General features: G+C 40.3%; 1 protein-coding gene across 4 annotated transcripts in view; it reads left to right on the forward strand.

Annotated features, from left to right (window-relative positions):
* FCHSD2 (FCH and double SH3 domains 2) overlaps positions 1-26491 on the forward strand; it is a 163974-nt gene extending 137483 nt beyond the window's left edge. For all 4 annotated transcript variants that reach the window (XM_040583599.1, XM_040583601.1, XM_040583598.1 and 1 more), the window contains 8 exons: positions 13592-13753; positions 18968-19102; positions 19921-20004; positions 20137-20314; positions 20691-20911; positions 21892-22021; positions 22196-22278; positions 24212-26491. In XM_040583599.1, the coding sequence (XP_040439533.1) occupies positions 13592-13753; positions 18968-19102; positions 19921-20004; positions 20137-20314; positions 20691-20911; positions 21892-22021; positions 22196-22278; positions 24212-24295 (1077 nt within the window). In that variant the 3' untranslated portion in view covers positions 24296-26491. The remainder of the gene's footprint in view (positions 1-13591; positions 13754-18967; positions 19103-19920; positions 20005-20136; positions 20315-20690; positions 20912-21891; positions 22022-22195; positions 22279-24211) is intronic.
* The last annotated feature ends 623 nt before the right edge of the window (positions 26492-27114 follow it).

Below are 27114 nucleotides of genomic sequence, written 5' to 3' on the forward strand. Positions count from 1 at the left end.
TATTTAATTTTGTTTGTGGAAATGTAAGCTTGTAGCATCAAAAATGAGGTAATTTTCAGATGTCTTTTTTTTCCTTCATTTCATACTTCTCAAATCACTGAATCAACTTAATGAAAGACTTGAGATTAGGAGAGTAATATTAAAAAAAAAAAAATCCTGATGAAGAGTGATTAAACTTACTGCATTTCCCACTATTGTGCAAAGGTCTGTAATGTCTGTATTTAGGGGCTTTGTCTTAAATGTATTAAAAACAACCTCAGGTTTACTAGTTTCCTTCTGCTTGAAGGAATTAATACCAGAAAATGGTGATCATCTCTCTGTCTTCATGCTTTATGGCTTCTAGAACCAACTGCCACGTGCTGATGTGCCTTCTGTTCTAGTATTTTTTGATACACATATTGATTTGTAATGCTGATGGGAAAATAATTTAAATAAACTTTGTATCTTTCTACTTTACTCTGGGGTCCTTTTGGAAGGGTTACAGAGGTTTATGAGACCTGTTCTGGGTTAAGAAAGCTCATGAAAAGATCAAGCTTCATACTTGACTGCCAGCGTTGGGTTGGTTAAAGTTAACTGTTTCTGTGGCCAGCAATTCAAAAAACCTATTGCAAGGGACAGGAACTAATCTATTAGTTTTTGGCTGAGTGGGTTCCTTAATTAAAACTGTAGAGCAAATGTAATTGTTTCAGTTAAGTGCTTCTCATACCGCTAGATATTTGGAGTGCCTGGTGTAATTAGGAATGTGATTTACAGTTCAAGAGGTTAGAAAATACAGAGCAAAATTATTCCTCCTACTGTGTGATAAATGTTAGGCTCTCCTTTTAAGACAAATTCAGAATATGCTCTCTTAACAGTGTTTTAAAATGCAGTGGCCTTTTAGTATTTAAACGGGGCTTATAAGAAAGATGGGAACAGACTTTTTAGTAGGGCCTGCAGCATTTGGACAAGGGGTAAAGGTTTTGAACTAAAAGAGGGAGATGTACGTTAGGTATTAGGACGAAGTTCTTTGCGGTGAGGCAGTGGCACAGGATGCCCATCCCTGGCAGTGCTCAAGGCCAGGTTGGATGGGCCTTGAAGGTGGGAGGTGTCCCTGCCCATGGCAGGGGGGTTGGAACTAGGTGGTCTTTAACGTCCCTTCCAGCCCAACCATTCTGTGATTCCGAGTCAATTATTTCAAACAGACTGTACTCCAAAGTACTTCTGTGTATATATAGTTAATGATTAAATATGCAAGGGCAGAGAGCATGAGAATGAAAGACAGAAGCAGCAGCAGAAAGAAATAAAAACAGGACAAGAAGTTGCAGAGAAGGTTCTCACATGAAATATTATAAAAGGTAAGGAAATCAGCCTGGAACTTAAGTGATTGCAAGTCTTAAGAGTGCATAATTAACAGAACCCAGTAAAAAAGTGGAAGCTGAGCAAAGAAAGATGATATTTCCTTGGCAGAGATGGTGGAGAGAAAAACTGACATGAGTATTTCTGATTTGTTACATTCTGGGAAGTTAGAACTTCGAAAGTAAGAGCTGCAATAGTAATGGCTAAGGAGGATCTCCACGATAGAGGTTAGGGCACAGTCCCGTATGAATGACACAGAGAACACCAAGGCAGGGATAGCACAGCAGTTACTGTCCATGCACACGCAGCAAAGAAGGAATCTGAGAGCACACGGGAAGTTTTGCTCAGCAGAAGGTTGACTTTTCTGAGAGATGTAGCTGAAAGAGCTTGAGACAAAGCTGCAAGTTTCCTTGGCCACAACCACAGAACATAACTGAGGATAGAAGGGCAGTGCCAAGAAGCGGAAAGGTTTATATATGTATATATAAAAAAAGAGATGTGCGATCAGAAATAAACTCTGTAGTGTGCTGTAGGAGGTAGGGGTCTTTTCCAAAAGCAGAGGGAGGCGTAGAGCTCCATTGGGAAACAAACTGGGCAAGAAGTGCATGGCCGGGAAGGGGATTCATAAAAGTGGTGAAGGGGGAAGTAACAGCATGCGGTTCTCAGATCTAACGAGGAGCAAATGCGGAGTCATCCTTACAAACACCAAACAGTACTGCAAAGGGGTGGAGAGCATGAATAATTTTCTCTGAGATGTGTTTTACAGTATTTGGTAGACAGCTAATCCAGGCAAATGATTATTTCCATGGTTTTCCAGTGCTAGCAAGTGTATTGTCGTTAAACCATCCCTTCTCTCCAGACATTTAACACGTGTCCTATTTTACTGCAGAATACAGTGAAAACACCGAGTACTTGAGTTTAAGGAGGCTCAGTGGCTGCGTGTTTTTTGCTGACTTTCTTCTTCCTCTTTTGATAACAAGTTTTCTAGTGTGTATTTTGGAGATGTGAAGTTGTCTCTGCGTTTTTCAGTGGTAGTTGTGTAAACCCCATTGTGTTTGCGTATATGTTGCCACGTAAGTTATTTACAGTGTAGAATTATTTTAAGAGAAGCTAACAGATGAATTAAGTTGAGCTTTTTTACTTAAGGATGGCCTTTCCTTTTAGCTTCAACCCTTATTAGTCCCCACTCTTCTAAGTTGCACTATTAAGTAATGTCAGGGCCGTTAATTAGATGAGAGATTTTTGCACACTTATGATCCATAGAAGAATAAACTTGGTAAGCTTTGAGTAAAAACATTTTCTATTGTAACGCAATCATAATTCTTTTCAGTATGTGAAAATCAAACGTGGGCAGCATTCCTGCATACTTAAGTGCAACTGATAAAGTTGGAATTACTGATGGTTGGGGCGGGGAATGGTATTTGTGCAGAAAGCTACAGCCACGAATTTAGGCTGCAGGGGAGCTGTGGAAGTACCTTCCCCTTCCTCGCTGCGCTGTGTTTGGGTCGAGCAGCTGCAGCTGGCAAGCAAAAAGCAAAGCAAAGAGACCCTCAGTTAGCTCAGTCCTTCAAAGAGGTCCTTCTCAGGACAGCAAGGGGGGTGGGGAGAAGGTGTCTGGACAGTTGGCAGGAGTCAACAGTCGATTATTGGAAGGTGCTAGCTTAGGAAGGAGAAAGATTTTTCAGCACCTCCATGTTATTCAGCAAAAGGGGACTTGGAAAGTGGAAAAAGAAAGATTACACAGGCTCTGTTTATTTTTTCTGAAGGTCAGTTTGATGTATGTAATTGATAAAGTAAAACAGAAAACAACAAAGTCCCCAAAACATGCAAGGGGTGGTTTATGGGGTTTGCATTTGCAGCTGTTACCGAAGGCAGGGTGGTTTACGCTTGCCTGACACCGTGCATGGCTGTACCCTGTGTGAACAGCCCGAAGTAATTTGCCCTTTAACGCTAGTTGGTTCGTTATCACCTTGTCACATTAAATCTTACCATCTGCAAAACTTTGTGGATACTGCTGTGTTTGCGACGGGAAGAGTAATGTGTTCCGGTGCCGTGTCTGAAAGTGTTTGATGATAACATGTAGATTTGATTTTGTTTTAAAAAAAACCAAAGAACTATTTTACTGGGGAGGGATCAATGCAGCTTTGCTTATGCCTGCAACAGGTATTGGTTAATGCACCGCTGTGCGTTGCCACGATGGTCGAGTCTCAGATGGGGAAAGCGCCCGCTCATTCTAACGGAGTAAAGCAGGTCGAGGATAGCACATCGGGAAGGTGACAAGGGTTGCAGGGTATGAATTTCATAACCTTGAGACAATTTCCTCAAGTCAGTGGTTCCATCAACCTGCAGTAGCTGTAAAGCAGCACATGGAGCACTTACCATCTCTAAAGGATCGTGTCTGTGTCCTGCTAGCGCTTCGAAGGCATGGACGTTCTGCTGAATGTTACTTGTAGGTTGCATGTGTGTGCACGTCTGTGTGCACCGCGTTCTCTCCTCCCGTGGTGTGTTAGGTAGTGTGTCTGGTCATTCCTCATTCCACAGGTGTTTTCCTTTTTTTTTTTTTTTTTTTGGGGGGGGGGGGGGGGGGGGGGGAGGGGGGGAGGGGACGGGTTGGGGAGGTTGGGGGGAGCGTTTCTCTTGAAATACTTTTTATTTCCTTTCTGGAGTAGCATGCCTGTTGTTCTATCCCATTTTAGCTTCTTGACCCGCTCCTTGATGCTTTTTCCTTTGAGAAGATGCTGTCTTCCTCCTCTTCTTTCGTCTTTTCTGAAGGGGTAGATAACTTCGCAAGCTCATTGGAATTAAATGTTGTGTTTCTTCTGGAAAAGCTAATTTAATCGTCACTAGACACTTCCACTTGCATGTTTCTCCTTGGAGAATTTTACATTCTTCACACATCGGTGCAGCGCCAGCCTGCTTAACTATCAGAAGAGAAACTGGTCTCTGTGTGCCATCTAATACAGCAGGAGCTGAGTCAGCACCTTTTAGAGACAATATATCTTGGTAATGGGGTTTCTCCAGGGTGTATTGTGCATAGGTGTATTCTTCTCATTGCCCTCTTGCTCAGAGACCCCGAGTCCCTTGAAATCTAACAGCTGAGAGGGACTGAGGACTGTACCGTACGTCCAGCTTTGGTCTTTTCTGACAAGCGCAGTGGCTGTGGAAGCAGGTGTAATTGGAAGGTACAGCAGAGACATACAGTAGAAGTGTGCATAGGATCGAGACGTATCGGAGGAAGCAAAGTTCTTTGTCTTCTGCAAGATGCAGTGCCTGGTCATAAAAACCTTAGATTGGCACATTCACAGCTGAGCAGGTTATTTTGGATGGTTTTCTCCGTGGGGTACGAGGTGTTTTTCCTTGTGATGTTTCAGGGAGCAGACTCCTTGATTAAAGTTTGGGGGGAAATACAGCTTATAGTAGAGCGCTCCTGTAAAAATTGATACATGGCAGATGATACACAATGGCTGTAACTGATAACCAGAACACGTATTTTCTTCTTAAAAATTGAAAGTTTCTGTTTTGATAAAGGTTTTTTGTTTGTTTTGCTCACGTGTTTTTAAAGGAAATGTTGGAATGTGTCTGATAATAACTTCAGCACAGGCTGAGCGCTAAAATTGACTGTGGTTAATGCTACACCATAGAGCTTAGATCCAGAAGACAAGCACTGAGAGCAGAGGGTGCTCATTTAAATTAAAGGTGGCACGATTCAAGCATCATCTGTAAAGGAGGTCAACACCTTTGAAATTCATTAATTTAAGAAAATAAACCATTCTTGTAGCTCCTTTGCACTTGCCCAACAATTCAGGTAACTGAAGCAGAACTGTATTTTAAGCTTACATTTTTGTGACAACAGTGGTGAGGGTTGTTGGGCATTGTACAGCTGTTAATTCAGCCAGTTGCCTTAAAACAGCTTCCCATGTCTCCACTGCCTGTTTCCCTATATCTTTAAACTACTGAATACAGAATTTTCCTGTCTCCACTGATCTGTGTTGCAGAAATAAGCAAAAGTTGAAGCTATTTCTTTGGTTTCTCTAATCCTCCTTTCAGCCTGCATCCTGGCCCCTGAGGCTGGGGTTACTTGAATTCTTCCTCTCATCTTGTTTTGTCTCCATCAGACCGAGGACTCGGATACTTTGTTCGCCCGGTGTGAGCCTCACCCAGCAGTGTAGCTGGTCCGGGGGCTGACATTTTTTCGGTGATGATGGGAGATTTCCCACTTGTGCTCAGGTCTATGCTCAAAGAAGGTCTTGGGGCCTCCGCAGCAATTAATCCTATTTCCACTTAATTATAGGGGGATGAATTTTGTCTCATCATTAGGATAACTACAACTCTCAAGAGAGTGTTTGTACCAGATAAGATTTGATTAAGACTCATTATGGTGCTGTTTACTTCATTTGATTAGTTCAGAAGCTTAGGTCCATTTTTAATTGTAAATGGAGAGCTGTTTTCTCCCTCCCCTTATATTTGGCTATGAATATTTATTACTGGGCTGTGATAACAGTTGTGTTTGCTGGCTGGGCTCCTGTTCTATCTTAGGAGCTAATCTATTAATTGTGTGCTGCACGTGGTCCTACTGCACCTCAAGTAGATGTAGCTACGCTCCAGCCTGTTGTTCTTTGTGCGTTCTTCCACTTGAACCTTTCAGCTGCAGGAGTGGCGTCATTCTCTGCTCATAAGCAGTGTGAGAAAAGCTAATTCCATGTGCTTCACTAAAATGAAATGGAATAAGGCTAGCAACTCCCAAAAAGTTGAATTTGTAAAATGTCACTTGCTGCCATCTCTGGCTTTGCTCGGGGAAACATATGCTTGGGAGAGCTGTGCTAAATAAACAGATTGCCTTCTCGGTAGGAGATTCGTAGGAGCTGTTAGTCTTTCCGGCCAGGCAGATTGAGAACTAGCCTGGAAGGAGGCTGCCGCCATCCACAGATCAGGAATTTCGAACTCTTCTGGTGAAAAATAGTGAGGACATCTGCAGAGTTGAGACCGTCGTTGAGAGGAACACCATCAGAGCCTTGAAGCTATATTGTGATATTATGAAGATGTACAAGTCTTAGTACTTTATCAGCTGTATCCAAACACTTAATCGTTCTGATTGCAGTGTTCAAAAATTATACTACCACCTATGAGAACTGAATTCCCACTTTCTGATAATTACTTTTCAGGGACTTGCTTTAAGTGAGAAATTTGGATGGCATGCAGTATGCTCAGATCCTACTTCAATATTTCACAGTATATCTTTTTACAAACTTGCCTGTTCTGGTATGAACAATGAGAAGGGACGTCTTCAGAACACTGGGTCGTACGTATTCACCATAATAATAAAGGATACTTTTTTCGTTAGTGGACATTTAACAGAGAAAGGTGTTTTGGGGGAAGAAGGAGCAGGAACAAACACAGAGATGTTTCGAAGCTAATGATGAAATACAGTTGTAAACATTCCTGGAAGATGTAGTCAACTGAAGAGCCATATTTACTCTGTATGTATCTTACAGATCCCTGTGTACTATAAAGGCTAGATGTCCTTATATATGGAAACAAATTAATAAGTAAATTTGAAAACATCCCACAAATAATAGTCATCATTACTTTAAACGTTGCTGAGATGAAGAATAATTTCGGTAGGACTTCGGGGAATAGGCTGTCTCTCAGATCTTTTGATAAAGGGATCAGGAATTAGTCTGGGCAACAGTAATATTAACGTTGCTTGTTTTGTAGATCTCCTTTTTGTCTTTTTTTTTTTATTATTATTATTCAGTTCTTTTGAAGCTGGATCACACTGAAAATCCAGCTCAGTTCCTTAAACCTGTGGTTTGAGTATGGTGTCGTTTCACAGAGTCGTTCAGGTTATGGGCTTTGGAGGGTGTCTGTAGTCCAGCCTCTGATTAAATCTTACTGAATCTTTTGACTATGAAATGTATACAGCATCTTCCACTGTATTAATTAATGATAATATTTATTACCAAGACTGCAGAAAAATGTGTTAATAACGGTTTGCATACATATATTTTATATTCATCTCATTTCCTGCTTACAGAATTCAGGTATTTTCTTTCCAGTCCCATTACCAGTAGCCTGGGAACAACTTCTTAAACTGTACAAAATGCTTTGATACTGCTTTCATCTGCTGTCCATCTCCTTCCCCACCAACTGCTTTCTGTGTTTAGGCATCTCTGATGGTTTTATGTGCTTGAGCTTGGGAAAAATCAGCCTGCCAGTTGGGCTGGAGCTACGCAGGTGGGCTCTTCTCCATTAACAGCTTCACCTCTGTTTTCATTGCCTTGGCATTCACTCTGGAGACGTGTTATCTGTGTCAGTGTTTCATTTCCTCTTTGCTTCACCCGAACGGTCTCGTTTGATTTAACTCCATGTAGAATATTTAGCATATAAATTAACTAACTCTGCTGTAATAGCAGAAGCTAGAAGCTTAGAAGCTTCCCACCCATCCTCCCACTTATAAAAAGCCCACTCAGGGTTGTGTTGAAAAATGTCCTTTGTTAGCTGGTTTCCTCGCTAGTTCGGGTCGCTCCTTAGCCAGGTTGCAAGTGTGGGGTGTCTGCTGCAGAAAAGAGAAAGGAAACACAGGTTAGAGCAGAAAGAGTATTTTTCTTACTGTTTTTTTAATAAATCTGTGGCATCTCATGGTCTTGATTTACAGTACTGCAGATGAATGCTGCACAGCTAAAATTACTGATAGGCTCCCCTCTCAAGGCTGAGCTCAGAGATCAAAATTTTAGGTGAGTCGCGATGGATAGGGTATTTTTTTGGGGGGTGTTGTTTTGTTTTGTTATTGGGGTGGTTTCAGCATAGCTGTCTTTCCACCCCAAGCATCAGGAAGCAGTGAAAGTTGGATTTCACAGATTATTTGCTTGTGCATCCCTATGTTAATAGCACTGGACCGCGATTTAAAACTGGTTTGCATGGGAGGGCTTCTGCTGGGTTTTGAGAAATTTGTGGCATTCCAATACTTGTTTTTACTGTACTCATAGTTAGTTCTAGCTGTCACTGTGCAAATAAATCAGGTACCCCAAAATTTAAATGCTAAATTGTTTTTAATTAAGAGAATTATTTCATGTAAATACCTTTTAAAATTAAAAACAGCTTAGAATTCAAACAAAAATGTTTCTAAATAGAGGAAAAAATAAAGATAGTATCTTTCCAGAATGTTTTGCCAAAACCTTTCCGTGTTGTTTCTTCTTAGCTAAAACAGTTTGCCAGATAAGGCTGTCCAACCCCCTTAATGATTTTGCTCCTGCCGCTAGAATACTGCATTGCAATAAAGTAGTTCTCACAACCGATGATTTAGGTCTACTTGCAATTCTAATTTAATCCAATTTTCATATCTGAACATGCTCCTAAGTAGGACTTCTGTCTAAAATCCAGACTGAGGGGGCCACGTCAGATCAGCTCTGGTGGGTGTCTGTGTTTGCTTTTTACCCCAACACTTTTATAAATTACTTTAAAGGACTAGTAACTGAGGTGTTTGTGGAATGTACATGAACGCTGGGTTTCTACAGGCGCTTTTCCTTCTGGGAACAGAGAACAACTATGTAATGTATTCTTGCTGCATTTAATTTTCATGACTTCCAAAGCAGTTGTTTATCTTCATCTTGTGCAAGCTGTAGGTCTAAAGCCTTTACTTAATTAAGACTGGAACAGTAAATAAACAAAACTCTTCCTTCTTCCATGTAGAGCAATGATAGGTATGTGAGAAATAGATAACAATATTTATATTTTTTAAAACTTTGGAGTTTTTTCCTTTCATCTTCTTAAAACCTACCATCAGCTAAGGCAAAAGAAAGGCTCAGAGAAGCAGGAACCACCCAGAAAGCTGTTTGTAAATTTTGTGGGTGGCTGATGATTTTTAAATCAGGGTAAAGATAATCCTAGTCTTTAGCTATTAAAACAGTAATTGGTGAATAGTAATTGTAAATAGCAATTTCACTATTAAATAGGACAATATTTGTCCTACTGTGAGACTTAATAACGATGACATTTCAGAGCGAGTGCTGGATTCCAGCGTTCCTGTGCTTTCGAAACTCAGCTGCCTTCCTGGAGATACTTGGTATTGCTGGGAATGTATCAAGGGGTTACTTGATTGAAAGAATTTTCCAGTCTGTGAGCTTCTGCCAGTGGAGGTCTCTCAGTCAGGAGTATGGCATGTGTGTCTGCCGGGGTCCCTTTTGTTGAGAGGGGAAATCAGCGATTAAAGCCTTGTGTAGTTTTTAACGTGAAATATAGGATGTCTCTGAGGGAACGAGGCGTTGAGAGCTAGTGCATCCAAAGCTGCGGTGTGTCAGAAAGCGCACCGCGGCTCTTCCTATGCCACTGTGTCACTCCTTGGCTCCCTTCCCGCGTCAGGAACTGCAAGGGAAGACTGGGCAAGCTGAAGTCACGTCCTTTGTGCAAAGTGGGTCCCTCCTTGATGAAGTGAGGTCTCCAGCTGGCAGAAACCTCACCTGCCAAAGGGAAGAACCTACGTAGTGGTTTGGGACACATACAGAAAAGCTTGGTGCTGGTGAAAACACCAGTATTTCCTCCAGGTGATCCCTTTTTTCTCTCTTAGTTAACATTTTATTGTGACACAATGAAAGCATCAAACCCCAGCTAATTTAGACATAGTGATAGTTGAATGAAGTGCTTGTATTTTTAGTCATGTAGCTGTTCCTGTGTCAGCGGTGGAATAAGTTATACTACTGTCTGGTTTGTTGGGGTTTGGTTGTGTTTTTTTTTCTATAGGTAGGAAGCTGTTAACCCTGGTCTACCAGTATAATTATTTAGGTAAAAATTTATCTGTATGCTTGTAAATAGCATTCTACATCTTTCAAGTGCAGGCCTGACCTAATACTGTAAGTACTTTTATGGCTTGTCTGCAATGGAATGAAACTCAAAACATTTGTGGTTTGGAACAAACATTTGTTGAATATTAAGCCTACGATGTGTAAATAGAATGGGGTAACTCAGCTGGATTTGCTGGGTACCTTGAATTAAAAGCTCATGTCTGACCCTTAGCAAGTACAGTCAAGGATCGTGGAGCAGCTTGTTTATTTTAGCTAACAAGTTTGTACAAACAACGTGGTTTACAGCAGACTGAGTACTAATATGAACGACAAATGTTTATAGCATGCCTAGACTAATGTTTATTGCTGTTGCATAACTCAAGCTAATTGGAAATTGCATAACGAGGTGAAGCAGCAGAACAACTAGGCTGATCATTTCCTAGGCAACTTTTGTTGAAGGCATATGGAAGGTCCTCGTAATACAATGTCAGAATATAAAGGCAAATTAGGGAATGGCTACTTTATGAGTGTGTGTATATGTATACGCAGAGGAACCTCAGCTTGGTAACATGATAAAATGCAGAGTTTCTCATTAACAAGCTAAAGCAAATTACTTGCATCGACCTGCATGAGGTCAATCTATCACAGTTTCCAAAAAAACAGTAAGAGGGTGATGTGTTCCACTGAAGCCGGTAACCTACCCGTGCCTTACCGGTGCCACAAACCCATCCCGGCTGAGTCAGCTGCCTCTGGCGAGGTGGCTGCCATGCTGCAGATGTCTGAGCTGCCTGCTCGCACGCAGCTGCCAGGCCAGGCTGGAGCTGACCGTGCTCGAACGTCGGGCTAGCAGGGTGTTATCTTGGGTGTAGGAGCATCCAGGTAAGAGGCAGGATCAGCGCTCATCTTCCCTGGGGGCTGCAGAGCCACTCAGCTCCCCTTCTTCCAAAGGAGATGTGGTTAGAAAGTGGTTTTGTTCAAAATCTCGAATACTTGTTAACAGGAGAGGTGTGTGTTCATGTGCAGAAATTGGCATCCCTGGATTCAGCTTTTTCGGTGCAGCCCTTCTGTGCTAACATCTTTGGTTTAAAAGTGTGTTCTCTGTTTAGCCTGATACAGTGAGAAATCCACTTCTCAATTTGGTAGGTGCTCCTAAAACGATTTTTTCCAAAGAAAAGGTTAATGCTTAATTAAAACTGTTATTGTTTCCATGTTCTTACAGCTTTAAAATATACAAACTAATATGAGCAGGGACAAAAGGAAAAACAACAAGTGAGAGGTATTGCCTCTCTAAGACAAATGAAATGCCTACTCCATTCACCCCCGGAACTCAAAACTGTTAACACCATCTCACACTTCTGATTTCAGATCTTTTCATAGGTATTGCTTTTGTAAATATTTACAAATTTCAGGCTGGGGCTGGGCCGTACTAACTTACGGGGTTTTCAGAAGATGCTTTGTGCCGCAGTTGAACTGAAAGAGGCTGCCTTTCAAATGGAAATGCTGATGTGTGGATCAATCTTTGGGCTCTTTTTTCCTTTTAAATCACTGTTTTCTGAATCTTGAGTGAAGTAGTGTGATGTGCATTAATATATATTACTTTTTTCCTTATTTTCTCGCCTATATGAACGGTGTTCACAAGACATGTTAATCATTCACCTGAAGTCTGTTTGCTCAGAGAAGTGCAAAACTTCACTTGGCTAAGTGACTTTGGCTTTTCATGGGAAATACTTCTCAAACTCATCCGACCCTTCAGTCTCCATACCCAATTGTGCGGGAGAGTGTGCATACACCTGTATCCATACAAAGACACATTTTACATAATAGATTTTACTCTTAATAACTTAGCTACATTTTTAAAGTCACATTTCTTCTAAATGGAATGAAACCCAATATCTCTCAAAAGTAGTTTTTTGTTTGAAACAGGTTTAAAAGTCACTTGCAAATAGTTTTTAAAATGAAAATGTTTGGGGGTTCAGCTGAATGAAAGTTACAGTCATCTGTTTTCTGACTTTTCTTAATAGAAGGATAATAGTAAAGTGCAGCAGCATGTCAATACCAAGAAAAAAATGAGTATCATTTGAGCTCCACACAAAATTTTGTATACAGTTAGGATATATGTAACAGAGATAAAAATGTACGTAGCACCAGTTGGCATGTTAGTTCACTGTACATATGTTCTTACATAGTCTAGTGTGCTTTGGCCACTACAGAAAAAGTAATTTCCCTCTAATTTTTGCTTAGAGCCATCTATTTTTGCTGGGCTTGCTTGTCAGTGCTGCTGACAGTTTGGTTTGTCAGTACAGGCAGTAGGGCTGAATAAGGTGCTTCTGATCCCCGTGGAAAGGGCTGAAAGGCAAGAAAGGAGATGAGAATTTGCTGCCTGCACAGTAACTTGCTAAGAAAGAGCAATGCTGTGAAAGGAAATGCAGGAAAAACTCCAGGGTGATTCAGTGGGATTCTGAGTCTCCGTCAGTGACTTACTGAAGGACCTTTGGTAAATCACTTGGGTTTTGTCCCTCTGGTGACCAAGTGCCACAGGGGGAGGATGATAGGGCTGACTGGCCATAACTATCCTTGGTTCTGTTCCTAGGGTTGCCCCCCACTTCTTGATGACATCTTTGAAATTCTCCTTTGCTTTTCTTGAAATTCTTCTTTTCTAGAAGTTCTAAATGTGGCATTTCTTGAAATTCTGAATTTCTTCATACTGCTTTTTCCATTCCTTCTGTTTAGATTGTTAAATAATTTGGATCAGGGTGGTGGTTTGCCATGAATTTGTTAAAGCTTTGGCTCCATCGGCCAGAAAGCGTGCCAGGATGCTGAAGTGAACCCAGCTGTCAGAAAACCTAAATTTTCATTCTGTTCAAAGGACAAAAAATCATGAAACTATTCACTGAAGTGTGATATTTATTTAATTTTGGAGTTATTAAGATACTCTGTTTCCATAACAAATAAGCTTTCTGTGATCTCTGGCAAGTGCTGACGGAAAATAGCCTCATTTGGGGGGTTGGGGGATTTGTGCGACTGTATCACATGGGATTTATTTGTGTATCACATTCAGTTTAGGCACCAGCCAAAAGGGCATCCAGGGTCTGCAGCTCAGGAGTATTCCTAATTTTAAAAATACTGTGAAGCACTGGCTTTTGCCAGGTTTTCAGACTTTGAAAAGAATCTAAACTAACCAACCACTAGAATATATGGATAGAAGGTTAGCATAAACTAATAGATGTTATTTTAAAAGCACCAACTTGTGAAATTTTCTGTGCCTGTAGTTTTACATCTCCAGAAAACCATTCCCCGTCTCTTGGCTCACACTGCATTCCTGCAGGCAAGGAAATGAAGAACTGGACTCATTTCCATGTGGAGCAGCTTTTGGAGCCACCTGAGTAATTTGCGGATCAGGAAGTAACACATTTAAATTGTGGCAAGGAGTGAAATGTAATCTTGAAAGAATTCTAACTTGTGCATGTTTATTTCTGCAGATAATTAAGCTGAAAGCAGAAGCCCGTCTTGATCTGCTGAAGCAGATCGGTGTGTCCGTGGATACGTGGCTAAAAAGTGCAATGAACCAAGTGATGGAAGAACTGGAAAATGAACGCTGGGCCAGCCTGCCTTCGGTGACCAACAACGGCTCTTCCCACCTGGTACGGTTTCCAAGGTGTAAACCCCACCTCATTTCCACGTGGCTCTTTCCTAGTAGCAACTCTGAACTTAATCATGAATATAAACCAAAACTGATAAAATTTGGTTGTTTGTTAGCTAACAGGAAAAGTCTTGTAGCTTTACATGGGTGAAGCATGTGTCTGAATATCATGCAAAAAAAGAAAAAACAAACGAAGAAAAGGATTTCTGGGTTCTGTTGCTGAGTTTACTTTAGATGGATGTTTCAAACCTTGGATGAGTGCCATAACATTTATTTGCCATCACCTGAAAAGAAAAATGTCGGCATGTTTCTTTGAAGTTTCCTTGTTGACAGTATTATCCTGGATATTTGCATGAAAGGCTTTATTCTTCCAAATGTTTAAAAAACTACTGTAGACTCTACATCACCTCTTAGAGTTGTTTATGTAGAGATCACAGTGAAAGTCATCAGGAGAGCAAAGCCTGTTTTCCAAATTGATTTGGATCTTTTAGAAGACAATTTAATTCATTAAAAATCAGCTTAAGGCCTTGGAAAATGGGCTGTCCCTTCCTGTGAGCAGCGTTAGATGTTGCCCTCAAAGATTCGTCATAGGCGCGGATGTTGCCACTATTCACCTGCAAGTTACTGCCCTGTTATTTGAGATACAGAAAATATTTGACATTTTATGTATGAATAGTGACACTTAAAGCAGTAAAGAGGTTAAATTGGAACAAACCACAAACTTGATCACTACTGCATTTCATCCAAAAAGTTGGTAACTTCTTAAACTGTTGAATTCCAATGGCATGAATATGTCTTGCTGTGTCCAAAGTCACGCTAACTCTTTTGAAAATATACCCAAGATTGAACCAAAAAGAAACTTTATGGATCAGTGGAAGATTGGTAATGGGTTTTTACTCAGTTGTACGTAAGACTAACTGCATTTGTAGTTTCTGTAGCTGGTTTGAAAAACAGGCCAGAGACATCTCCCATCTGTTTAGCTTGGAAGAAAGCATGTTTTTATGTAATTCAAGAAAGAATAAAAAGCAAACTCTCATTTTCCTCCCCTCTCTCCTGCCGAAGAATGATGTATTTCAAAATAAATAGCGATGGCTGAATTGAGCAGCTGCCTGAACCAAGAAACCCTGTTCAGAAAAGAGGGAGGGCTAAAAGAGCTCATAATACCTTTTTTTTTTTTTTTTAATTCCCCTACATGGCTTGTGATACTGAGCTGTCACCTTTGGCAGTAAAACTAACCAATCTGTTGCTTTTCACCAGCAACCAATAAAAAAAAAATTCCTGAAGGTTTGGTTAATTTGCCTCAAACAAATTTTGGATTTTCTGTGCGTGTTTATATATTTAATGTTTAACAAAATTCAGTAGCTTTTGTAAAGTCTCGGTTTGCATGTGGATACTTTTCCTACCTAGGGTCTTCATACGCTGTTAAAATTATTTAATTCACGCTTTCTTTTGACTCTTAAATGCTTTGGACAGCCGGAATAGATCTTCTGTATAACAAAACTTGGGGGGGAATGGGGATGTGGTTTTTCATTGTGTGGCAACTGGTTTGGAGAATGGCTTGCTTTCGCTGGCCACCTAAGAAAACCAAAATCTCAATTTCAACAAATATGTGCTACCTACACACAAAAAGTCCTGCTTGTTCCCATGTTTCTTCATGCTTTTATTGTCATCTTGGTAATTGTGCCATCCTTTAGAGGGAAAGGTTTATTTTGGATGTATGGATGTTTCCATCTATGTCAACTTCAGCTCAAAGAAGTGAGCAAGCACTGGATGGAGTCTCAGCAAATGCTTCCTCAGTGCACTCTTTGCTTTCTTCAGGGCGTGAGGATGTTTCTTCTAGAACATGACACATGGAGCTCAAACACCGTGACAGTGATTTGCAGTAAAGGTGATAATCACGGCTCCGCATAGTCTGTCTCTGCAGGCTTTATTCCCACGGCTAGTAGTATAATGAGAGAGTAAAGCTGTAGTATGCAGATCCAAGCTTCAGCCTTCCCAAATCCCAAAGGACTTCTTGTGCTGAGTTTCGTTTCAGATCCTTTCTAGCTAGGATAGATGAGGATATGTTACGTAGCTGTGTTTACCAGTGGGGTTTTTCCCCTTGCTTCTTGTACTCCACCTCCTTTAACTTCCCGTCGTGCACGTTGGATGCTGTCCAGTACCTTGTTCTCTGTCTCATCAGACGGGCCAACAGTTGGCCCTGGAGCCAAGCCCCGTGCTAGTCGTCGGCGACTCAGCCGATGCCACAGTGGGGGAGGTTAAACTCTGATTCTTACTTTCCTCTTTTATGCTTATGTACACTCCTGTATGAAAGAAAAAAAAAAAGATAAAAAGACACAAAAAAAAAAGAAGATGCTGTTGATTTTGGCAGGCCGGGTGAGGACAGCCCAGAGATGGAGTTCTCAGAACTGTTACCAAAATGACGCTGCTTGCAATTATTAGAAGAATTACTGCAGCATAGAACAAGCAGCATTTTCACTTCATCCTTGAAGAGCCGGCAGTGTTTAATGTTCAGAAACCAGCTAGCTGCCATCCTTACACTGTGCACAGCGTTGCTCTTTGTGCCGGTAGTTGTCATGGCATAATTTGTTCAGCAAAGCTCTGGAGGTATTTTCTTTTAAAGGGCTAAGAAGAAGAAAGCAGCATTGATGCTTTGATATCACCGTATTTATTTAACTTGCTACAGTAATGTAACAAGCTGAAGGAGTTAATATCGCACCACCTATCCAGCTGGCTGACTTTCTGATATAATGAGGAAATGTGTAATGATGGGAAGGAATAAATTTATTTCTTTTTCCAGTGTACATGCCAAAAAAGTTCATCGTCATTTTGAGTTTTAATGTCATCTAGCAAATGTATGCAGTGCCTGTGCTGCCTACAACAAAAGTGTTGTAAACACTGTGTCATTTATTCAAAAAAAGGAAGAGAGAACAATGTTTTTATGGTGTTTGTGTTCTGTATTTGCTGGAACTTGAAACAGTAGAGTTGCAAGAAGCATTTGTACAGTAGAAGTGCAGTGTGGCAGAGTTAGAAATAAAGGTTGCAGTCAGTACGTTTCCTGTGAACCTGAAAATGGATGCTTTTAACTGCAAAGGGATAGAGAACCTTTTAACTGTAAAAGGTTGTGGCATCTTTCAGTAATTAACTTACCAGTTCATATTCAAGCCTGATTGTCATCTGATACCAGCAACCTGTGTGGAACAAGTGGTGGTTTCAGCCCCTAAACACATGTATTGCAAACGGCCTCTGGCCGAGGGATAGCCGCGGGTGCTCCGGCAGACCGCTCCGTTAGCCAGGCGGCACGAAACCGCCACCTTTTTTGGCTCCTGCAGGTCAAACATCCAAATCAGATGGATGGTGGCTCAGTGTAAGTGTGTTCTCTGTTGCTGCTGGGGTCTCTCCATTTCTGAGGACAAAAAAAGGGCTTTTGGTATTCTTTCTGGTATCTGATCTCTTTTGCGTAGGATATTCAACAAAACAAGATATAGATAGATAGATTCGCATACCTTTTTTCACAGGTATAATCAAGCTATCTTGTCACCTTCTTACCTGCATTTATTCTTGTGTTTGCTGTCTGTTCCGTACCATCGGGATAGTTGTCTCTCATGTGTTTATTCTTTGCTTACGCTGTCTGTCCTTACCAGCCTCTGTAGAAAGATGAGCTTTATGAAACAAACCACTAAGTTTTCTGTACCGTTATTGCTGTTTTCCCTTGGTGTGCCTACTTCGCAAATGATGCTATTCAAGCAGTTTGAGCAGCCCACACACTAAAAATTAAAATGTCTTTTTTCCTCCTCGTGTTAGAGAACCAGGAGCAGATGTTTTACGAATGAGTCTTTCTGGACATGATACACTTAATTTCCGTGGTGTTTCATATGGCTGTCAGCTGCGTGGCAGTGTTGGCTGCTGGGACATAGACCATGCCCAGCAAAAAGCAATTAGAAACTGGAGGAGGAAACCTTGAACTTGTTGCAGTTTATAGTTGGTTGTAATGTATCAAAGCATTAGCTAGGTAGGACAGTGATTTTTTTTTATTACCGCAGCATCCGTGAATGCATTTAAGTAGCAAAGGATGTAAATGGCACTTGAATGACAACGGGTGGGGGGAAAATAGTATCAGTTACGAGGATGTAGTCTAAAAATCCTAACAAAGATTAATCTAAATCGGAAAATGATGAAGCTTTGTGCTCTTCTACTCCAGGTCTATTAAAGCAAAGGTGTTCCAGAGCAGAGGTGCAGAGACAGCTGCTTCAGCGAGACTGCACGGTGCCTTTTTGGTCTCTCTTGATTTATTAGCCTTTCAGTTTTCATGAGGAATACCAAATTCACTCCCAAATTAAAAGGAATAAATAAAGGGAAGATGGCAAATCCATGACAGTGTTGCCTTTGATTCAAAGAACTTGCCTGTTTTCGCATGAAATAAAGTGTTTATTCAGAATTTAATCCAGGCACAAGGCCAAAGCACAGCTCATGTCAGTGTTGCCCAAACTACATTTATAGAAACTTGTATTTTTCCAGAGTATTGACTTTAGGTTTTATTTAAACTGTTATAGCTAGTTTTTAATCATAATTCTTTCTGTAAGATTTTTTTTTTTAATAAACTGCAGCAATCTATTGTGCAGAAGACACCAGCTGGAAGGCTGATTTTTTGGGGTTTTGTTTTTTGGGTTTTTTTTGTCTCATTTCTTCAAGTTTAAGTAATTTCACCGCAGTTTCATTTTAGAACTGGTGGTCACAGGTACTTTAATCCTTTAGTAGCATAATTCTCAGTAAGATTCTTTTTTCCATTAAAACTACTTGCTGTGCCTCTGAAATGGCATCTCCGAAGTACATTAGTCACTGTTTCACAGCTTGTGTAAAAAACAGGTAACTGTCCAGCAGTGGAGATGGAGCTTCCAAAAGCTTCTACAGTTCTTTTGAAAGTCTGTGGGCCTGTGCTTGAATCAAGAAATACAGCTGAGTTAAGCAAAGATGTAATTTGGTGACAGTTCTTACTCTTTTGCTTCCCTGTATTTGCTTTGTTTGTTGACTGCTTTTCTCATGTCATTTGAGAATCATATGTTCAATGTTATTTAGTCATTGGGGTTTTTGTCCGTTTTCAATAATCAGTAGTAGTAAAGAAACCACACTGAAGAATACAGATGAATTCCTTTTTACTGTTATTTCACTTATTTTTATTTGATAGTATAATGCCAACTTCGATTTGTCTTAATAGATCAATGCTGATGCAGAAAAGGAAGAAGGTGAAGAGTTTGAAGACAGCATGGATGTTTTTGATGACAGCAGTTCTAGTCCTTCGGGTACTCTAAGAAATTATCCTCTCACCTGCAAAGTTGTTTATTCATATAAGGTTTGTGACTTAAAAAAATATATATTAGAAAAATGAATTATGGAAGAAAAAAAAACAATAGATGTGCCTGTGGGAGTTTTGAGGTAGGGTGTCAACATCTGACTCCGTAATGGTGCACATTAGATCCAGCTAACATCTAGCCATGGAAAACTGCAGCAGCGTAGAGTCTACACCGCGGTGAAGCACATTGAAACTGCAGTTCAGCAGAGCGCCAAAGTCTGTGCATGAGTTGCAGCTTGCAGAGATGTCGTTGTCTGGCTTCAGGGAGACCAGTTGTGTGTGCCTGCCGTTGGAAGATGCAGTTTCTGTGGCTGAGCCGGTGTGGCTATGTTAGAAATGCCCTCTCGGTGTTAGACAAGCTTGCGTGCTGTACGACAGAGCTCTTCTCTGTACTGTCATAGTGAAACCACCATTCATGAGTTAAAGCTTTGCTGACAAACTACATTCATGCTAATTTACTTCTGCAAGCACTACTAGGTCAGTTGTACATCACACCGCTGTGGTAGCTGAAGCCAGCGGCAGACGTAGTCTTAGAGTACAGAGTAATTAGGGTTTCAAAAGTAAATAGGGTTCGCGCACTGGGTGGTGGTCAGGGTGCTTCCGTCTGTCCTCTTGAGTGAAAAAGAGTCTCATGAAGGTCAGTAGGTATACAGAAGAACGCTTATAAACATGTTTTAAAATACGTTATGTCACTAAATTTTCAATTTTTAAAAAAACAAAAGTTTTAATAAAAGTCTGGGTGAGAAGGTTCTTCACACTGCCTGTCCCAGTCGCCTGAAAAGACTTTTATTTTCTGGTCTTCCTGTTCTGTACTTCAGGCTTCTCAGCCAGATGAACTGACCATAGAGGAACATGAGGTACTGGAGGTTATTGAAGACGGAGATATGGAAGACTGGGTAAAGGTATCATTTTTCTGAGATAGTTTGCTTTTCACTATTCCTTTTAGAAATAGAACTTGGAACGGAAGAAAGTATTTGGATTATTCTCAGAGCAGTATGCAACACCAGTGCATCTTTTATGTTGTTTATTTACAGGCACGGAATAAGGCGGGTCAAGTGGGTTATGTGCCGGAGAAGTACCTGCAGTTCCCAACATCCAGCAGTCTGCTGAGCATGCTGCAGTCCCTCGCAGCACTGGATAGTCGATCACACACCTCAAACAACTCTACTGAGGCTGACTTAGTCTCAGGCAGCCTGAATGGAGACTCCAGTGGTAAATGCCAATAAATAAATACATAGTTTATTAAGCTTGTTCTCAGAAGCATTCCGCCTATTGAGTTTGCCTATCACACGTGAGAATTTCCCGTATTTGACCTGTATCTGAGTACAGCTCTTCTCAGTAATTATCCATCTCATATCAAATCTGCATAATTTACCTGGCTATCTCATAGAATTGAGATTAACATAAACTAAAATTAAAAAAAACCCTAAAATTATTTGATTCAGCAATTACAGAATCATAGAAACATTTAGGTTGGAAAAAACCTCTAAGATTGTTAAGTCCAACCATAAAATTATATATAGTACTTCTTCTGTTTTTGAAGCTCATGCCAATTACATTTTTTATTTTTTCTGCTTCTGTTCTTCAGTCTGTTTTGTAAAAGCACTTTATGATTACGAGGGCCAGACGGATGATGAGCTGTCCTTCCCGGAAGGAGCAATCATCCGCATCTTGAACAAGGAAAATCAAGATGATGATGGCTTTTGGGAAGGAGAATTCAATGGACGCATTGGGGTGTTCCCGTCAGTATTAGTTGAAGAGCTTACAGCCTCAGAAAATGGGGAGACTCAGTGGATTGGAGATATTCAGGTATGTAAAGAGCTGAGGTGTTCGCATGCACATATGGTGATAGCTTGTTAGGAGAATTTTGCAAGACTGCAGAGATCTGCTGCTTCTTTAGGAAAAAACCAATCAGAACCAATTTAAGAGAAAAACAAAAAAGGTGAGTGCTTACCTTTTAGTTTCTTACCCAGCCTAGTCACTACCAACTGATACATTTTGGCAAATGTAACAGATCTGTGAATAAAGGCAAGTATTTTGGTAGAAGGGGAACGAACCAAAGGAGAAAATTCACACTCACTTTAATGAATTTATGGCATAGACCGAGACATCAAACACAACCTGGCAAAAAGAAAATTACAGGCTATCTCACTCCTAATTTAATGTTTTCATACTCAAATCTGTTCTGCATCCTCTCAATTTTGGAAGGGCAGCATACTGCCGAGTATTGTATTACAGTAATTTTTGCAAAAATGTCCTCATTTCAGTATAGTTCTGTAATCCCCATATCATATTAGAAAATCAGACACATTCTCATGTCTGATTGTGGTGCTAGACACTGGAATTCTGTGTTCCCTATAAAGTAATCCCTCCAGTATTTTTATTCTTTGATTTGAGAAGAACATGAAAACTTCACATTTAAGTGACATATATGCAATTCAGTTGGGATAAAACTCGTGATCTTCATGCTTTTGTGTGGATATATGTGGAGAGGCACACTTGGCCAAATGACTTTTTTCAAATAACCTTCAACAAATTGGTCTAAATTATCTGGTAGATGATGAAAATTTCTGCTCAGTGGCAACCTATGATTTAAAAAAACGTATCTATGTAATCACTGTTGGATACCTTGGTTTTCCTTCCCAAACATACCTGAAAGCACTTCTGACAGATCGTTTTTCTGCAGATGACATTCTGACGTGTCAGACAACTTACTGCCCCTTGGTGAGTGTACATAAAAACTGTCGAGGAGAAAGGCTTTCTGCAGCCCCTCTCTCTTTTTGACACAGGTATCCCCGACTCCAAAGCCTAATAACGCCCTTCCACCGCTGCCCCTCTATGACCAGCCTCCCACTAGTCCCTACCACAGTCCAGATAAAAGAGGTTCTCAGTACTTCCCCAGATCACCATCAACTAATGGTAAGAAATGTTGTGATAGCAAAAGAAACGTTTCAGCTAAATGCTTCATTTAGAAGTTCATATTTCGAGGGGGGGGGGGGGGGGGGGGCGGGGGGGAGGTTTTTTTGCAGCATAAAGTTAATTCAGCAATTAATTATGGCTTGTTTGTGACGGGTTGCTGCTTGCTTTTTTCAGAAAATAGCTTCAGTTCAGAGTCCCCTGGATTCTCACAGCCTCCGCGAATTCCTCCTGAAACTTCGTATGGCAAACTGCGACCTGTAAGTTAAAAACAAGTACTGTTGTTTTTATTGGCTCTGCAAAGTTGTATGGGCAAGCCTGGGTAAATGGGAGGAGGTACATCAAAGCAGGGTGGTGATACAGCACCTGATGGTTTGGCTCTGTGTTCTGTAAATCCAATCACTACGTCTAAAACCGCGGTATCTCAGGTGAGTGCTGCGGAAAGGTCTGTTCACTCCCCTTTGATAATACCATAGGTGTGTCAAAAAGCTATAGAACACGAAAGCCATTTGAGATTAAGTGAACACTAGGACAAAACAAAGCTGCATTTGTTCAAACAGTAAGTCATTGTGTTTAAAGATGACCTTGAATCTTATCCATCGCCTATCCTGCATCTAAGCTGCCCTTCCCTATCTGCCTTTATAGCTGTAATACCTGCACGTCTCTGTGCAAGGCGCACAAATCATGAAATCTAACCTGGAAGGAAATTACATCTGTAATGATAGTAAAATAAATGTTAGGCGATAAAGTTTTACTGCCTTTTCAGGCGGTAGGAGATTATTTCTGTTCTTGCCACATGTAATAACCCCTAAACAGAACTAAAAAAGAGGTGGTGAATAAATGTCAGAACAGTTTAATCACATGGTTTGTACAATTGCTGCTTTTCTAAAGTTCTGGCAGACAAATCTGCTTGCCGGCAGATATTTGACATAATATGCGGTCCTTGGGACTCCATTGCATTGAGGGTGAAATTTATTTCCGAACCCCTTGATTTGGGGGGGTTTGAATTAAAAGTTCTTAATGATAAGATCTATCTATTTTGTGATGTCTTTGCTGCTTAGGAAGAGAGATTTTGCCAGAAAAGGAAAGGAAATTTAATCACTTAGAATTTGCAAAATCCATCTCCTAGGATTGACTTTGAAACCAAGTTTTGGGGGTTTCAAAGTCCTAAACAACGTCATATTAAGACGTAACATTTGTATTTTCCTGGCATTCTCAATGAATGAGGTTGCAGGAAAAGAGTGCTTTTGGATATTCAAAAATTATATTCTGAATATTCCAGTAGTCAGAGAGTTATCCTTACTTGTTGACATAGGCGAGGCAGGGGGTAGTACTGCATTGTTAAGTACTTAAGTATTGAACAGGGAAGTTTCAGGTTATCATATTCCCTTGTAAAAAGACACTGATTCAGCTTTTCCATTTTGTAGATTTATATTTTCTTCACAAGTTTCTTGCAATTTACTAGATACTACTAGATACTAGATACTACTACAGTGTCATGCCTTCATTGAAAGGATTTCTGTTAAAATTGCATTTTAAACATGCCTGGTTTGAAAACATTATGAAGTTTGTTACAGTGTTGCTTTGCAATTCATGTTTTCCATAGCAAGTCACTCTGACGTATTCTGAAATCATGTGATAAAAGTCTTGCGTGAAATGCTGTTAGCACTTAAGATAATCTCTGTCAGGAACAATAACAACTTTATTGATGTGACAGAGTGTAGAAACATCAGTTTTCAGGAGTATATTGTTCAGGCCAGTGATTGATTAAATACAAGTAAGCCACTTAGATGCAACAAGGCATTCTTGTAGTTTCCAGTCCACGTAAGTTGCAGGCAAAGGTGTCATCAGATCATTTGATGTAAAGTCCAAAGTCTGCCCCTGGTTTACATACCAGATTCTCCATGGGTGCAGGCAGAACAGATAGGTTATTTCACTTGGTGAAATATTTGCCCGGTCGTGACTGCTGGTCATCCTGGAGAAAAACCACCTGAGAGTGGTGGCAGGTTGTAACAAAGAGCCTTGATGGCTTGATCGGAGACCTGGTTACTCGCTGTAGTTCTGCTGATCTTAACACAGAGTCTGTATATTTGTCATCTCGAGGCATGAGCCCAAAGTTGCAGTTCTAGGCTATACAAGTTGTGAAATTTTGACAGTTTTCTGATAGTTACAGGCTGGTTCTGGCTGTTTCAGGTGCGAGCAGCTCCACCACCCCCTACACAGCATCATCGCCGGACAACAGAGAAGATAGAGGACGTGGAAATTACTCTGGTGTAATGATTGGACTAGTTAAGTAGTAGTGCTACAATCAAGACCAAATGCAGTATTTGGTCGATCTCGTTTCTAGGCACCTTTGCATGATGAAGACTTTTAATAGGGCAAGAGATAGGGAGGATTTTATGTGGCAGTGACATGGCGGATTCCTTCCCACAGTCATGACTATTTTGTGCCTTTTTTTTGGTTTTGTTTTCTATACATCATTCTTCCTCTCTTAGCACAAACCAAGTCGGGCCAAACAGCGAGCAGAGGGTTGCCTTGGAGCAGGTTTCTCTCTTGGCTGAAGATGGTCAATTTTTATATACGGAGGCTGAGGAAAGAGCCTCGTTCATGCAACTTAGTCATAGCATACTTCGATCCACGTGCATTAGTACAGTATATTACTGTTGCCATAGGAATGTGTTAAAGATTGTCAATTCTTCAAGTAGCATTACTTGTCTGATTAGGTATTAATCAGATCTTGCGGAATGAAAAAGGGAACTGAAAAATAAGTATAAGGAGAGGCTGGCTCCTCTTTAACCCCCTTGCAGAAAGGAAGAAACAGGAAAATAATCTTATAGACAAGGAAAACTGATGCAGATCATATGGCGTTAATTACATTAATGCACACCTCTTCAATAATTAACAGTTAAACTGTTATGTTCTTTGTATTAATATTTATGCAGTACATTTAGTAATAGAGTATCTAATATGGAGGTGCTGAATTAGTAGCAACATCTTGTTCCATAGCATAAACCAACTGGTAGAAAAGTAAGTGAGATTTTTGTCTAGATCTGGAAATTGAGCTTCATTTTTTTTCTTAGCAGATTTTGGGGGTTTTGGTGGTTTTTTTTTAAGTATTTGGGTCACTCTTATCCCAGTTATTGCCGTGTACTTTATTATCTGACGTTAGCAGTATATCTTCGTCATCAAAACATCTGGCTAGAGTTAGAAGTTACATGTAGAGTATTTACATGCATTATTTAGTTTTTGCATTGGATGGTCCTGTAGCATTTTCCCATGCGAAGCCCGTTAACTAGCCAAAGCCAGAGTGCCAGGGAAGGCTCTGGTTTCTGCAAAGCCTTCACACCGCCTTTGTGGCCCAGACCACAGTCTCAAATTACTCTTAGGGAAGAGAGACTAAAAGAATTTCAAAACTCATTTTAATCTGAGATCTCTGGAAAGGAAGCTTTTTGCTGTTGTTTGAAAGAAAAGGGCAGAGGATATTCTGAGGTTATAACACACAGAGAAATGGTCAGAGGAAAGGGAAAAACTGGATGAAAACAGGTTTTTCTTTGTATACTTCCTAAATTATACTCAGCAATCTCCATCAGATCAAAGCTTCAGTTAAAAGGCATCGCAAGGTTGGTTTTTTTGAGCAGTTATATGGGTTCTATTGAATGCGCTCTTATGTTGTCTTTTTTTTTTTTTTTTTCCTAAGCCAGTAAGTTTTCTACCTTTAGTTTACTAACAAGGGCTATTTTTTGAGGCTGCATTTACAAAAAAAAAAAAAAAAAAATCTAACAAGATTTTATCATAAACTTTGCACATACTTGTAAATCCCAACCCAGGCTGGGTCTCTGACACATTCGTGTTTGCCAATCTCCTTTCCCAGTGGGATCTTTAACCAAGAGTGGGGCTGTTTGAAGAAAACAATTCATGGGTCAGTTCTGAAATCGGAGACTGTCCAATGAAGTCTTTTCCATATTTTTCATTCTTTTGCACCTCTTGTCCTGTTGATCTGTTTGAGGTCTTTTTATGTGTTTATCAAACTTATTCTTAAGTTTAAAAAAAAGAAGTTTTTAAAAAAGATTTAACTGTTTGCAAAAATTTTGAAAGCTTCACAATGCAGAAGAAAGGCAAGTATTGCCAATAACGTTCACGTTCAATTTCTTTGGCCAGTTTTTCTGTGTCCTTCATACCTGGACTTTCAAAATTCAGAAAGTGTTATTTAAAGTCTCTTTAGTTGTATTTTAAAATATTTTCTGTAAGAGCTGCTAATTTTATTTAAAAAAAAAAAAAAAGTTGTAAAAATATGCCTCCTTTTTAACTATGATTTCTTCATACAGGGCATGTATTCGACGTATCATCGTGTACAGCGTCAGTACACTGAAAGCATAGGTGCAAATGCTTTCTTTATATTGGCTGTAAAAAGTTTGTATTTATTATGTATAAAAAGTTGAATAATAAAAAAGTGGAACTAAATCCATGACATTGCCTTGCTACAGACACCACTACCCCTGCGGCAAAATGTCATTAGAAGGTTTGGGCGTAGATCTGTGGCTGAGGGAGAACCTGGCACTGAGGGATAAAAATGTCCATTTGCTTGGGTATCGTTTGTATGGTTTACGCTTTTACACAAAAGTTTGCATCTCCTGCTCAGGAAAACACTTACGCATGTACATAAAGTGATCTTTTAACATCTCTTTAAGGTGGTATTTACATGAGGAATAAAACCATGCCAAAAATGAAGAGCCAGTAACAAAGCTGCAGTTATCAAAATAATTGCTGAATAGCCTTTATGCAATTAGCATAATTGCGTAAAGAAAGCAAGAGAAGGGTGATTGAGAAGAACTCTTCAGTGTGATTGTCCTTTAATAGGGTTGATTTGCCTAATTGTGAGGAGTGTTTCCACTGCATCCCAAATCTCTGGCTTTAGGATCCCTTTTTGTTCTGTGTTCCCATGGTTTATTTATTTACCAGCGCTGGGAAGCCGCCCGCCGGTGACCAGCTCCTTGCCTGGCTGATTTCAGTTTCTCGGAGGTGAGTTCTTTTTGCATTCGGTGCTGAGCAATACATGAGCTCTGTGTGCCCATTTCCTCACGGGTTTTGCTTTCAGC

The sequence above is a fragment of the Falco naumanni genome, chromosome 2 (genome assembly GCF_017639655.2).
Source record: "Falco naumanni isolate bFalNau1 chromosome 2, bFalNau1.pat, whole genome shotgun sequence".
Taxonomy (NCBI): domain Eukaryota; kingdom Metazoa; phylum Chordata; class Aves; order Falconiformes; family Falconidae; genus Falco; species Falco naumanni.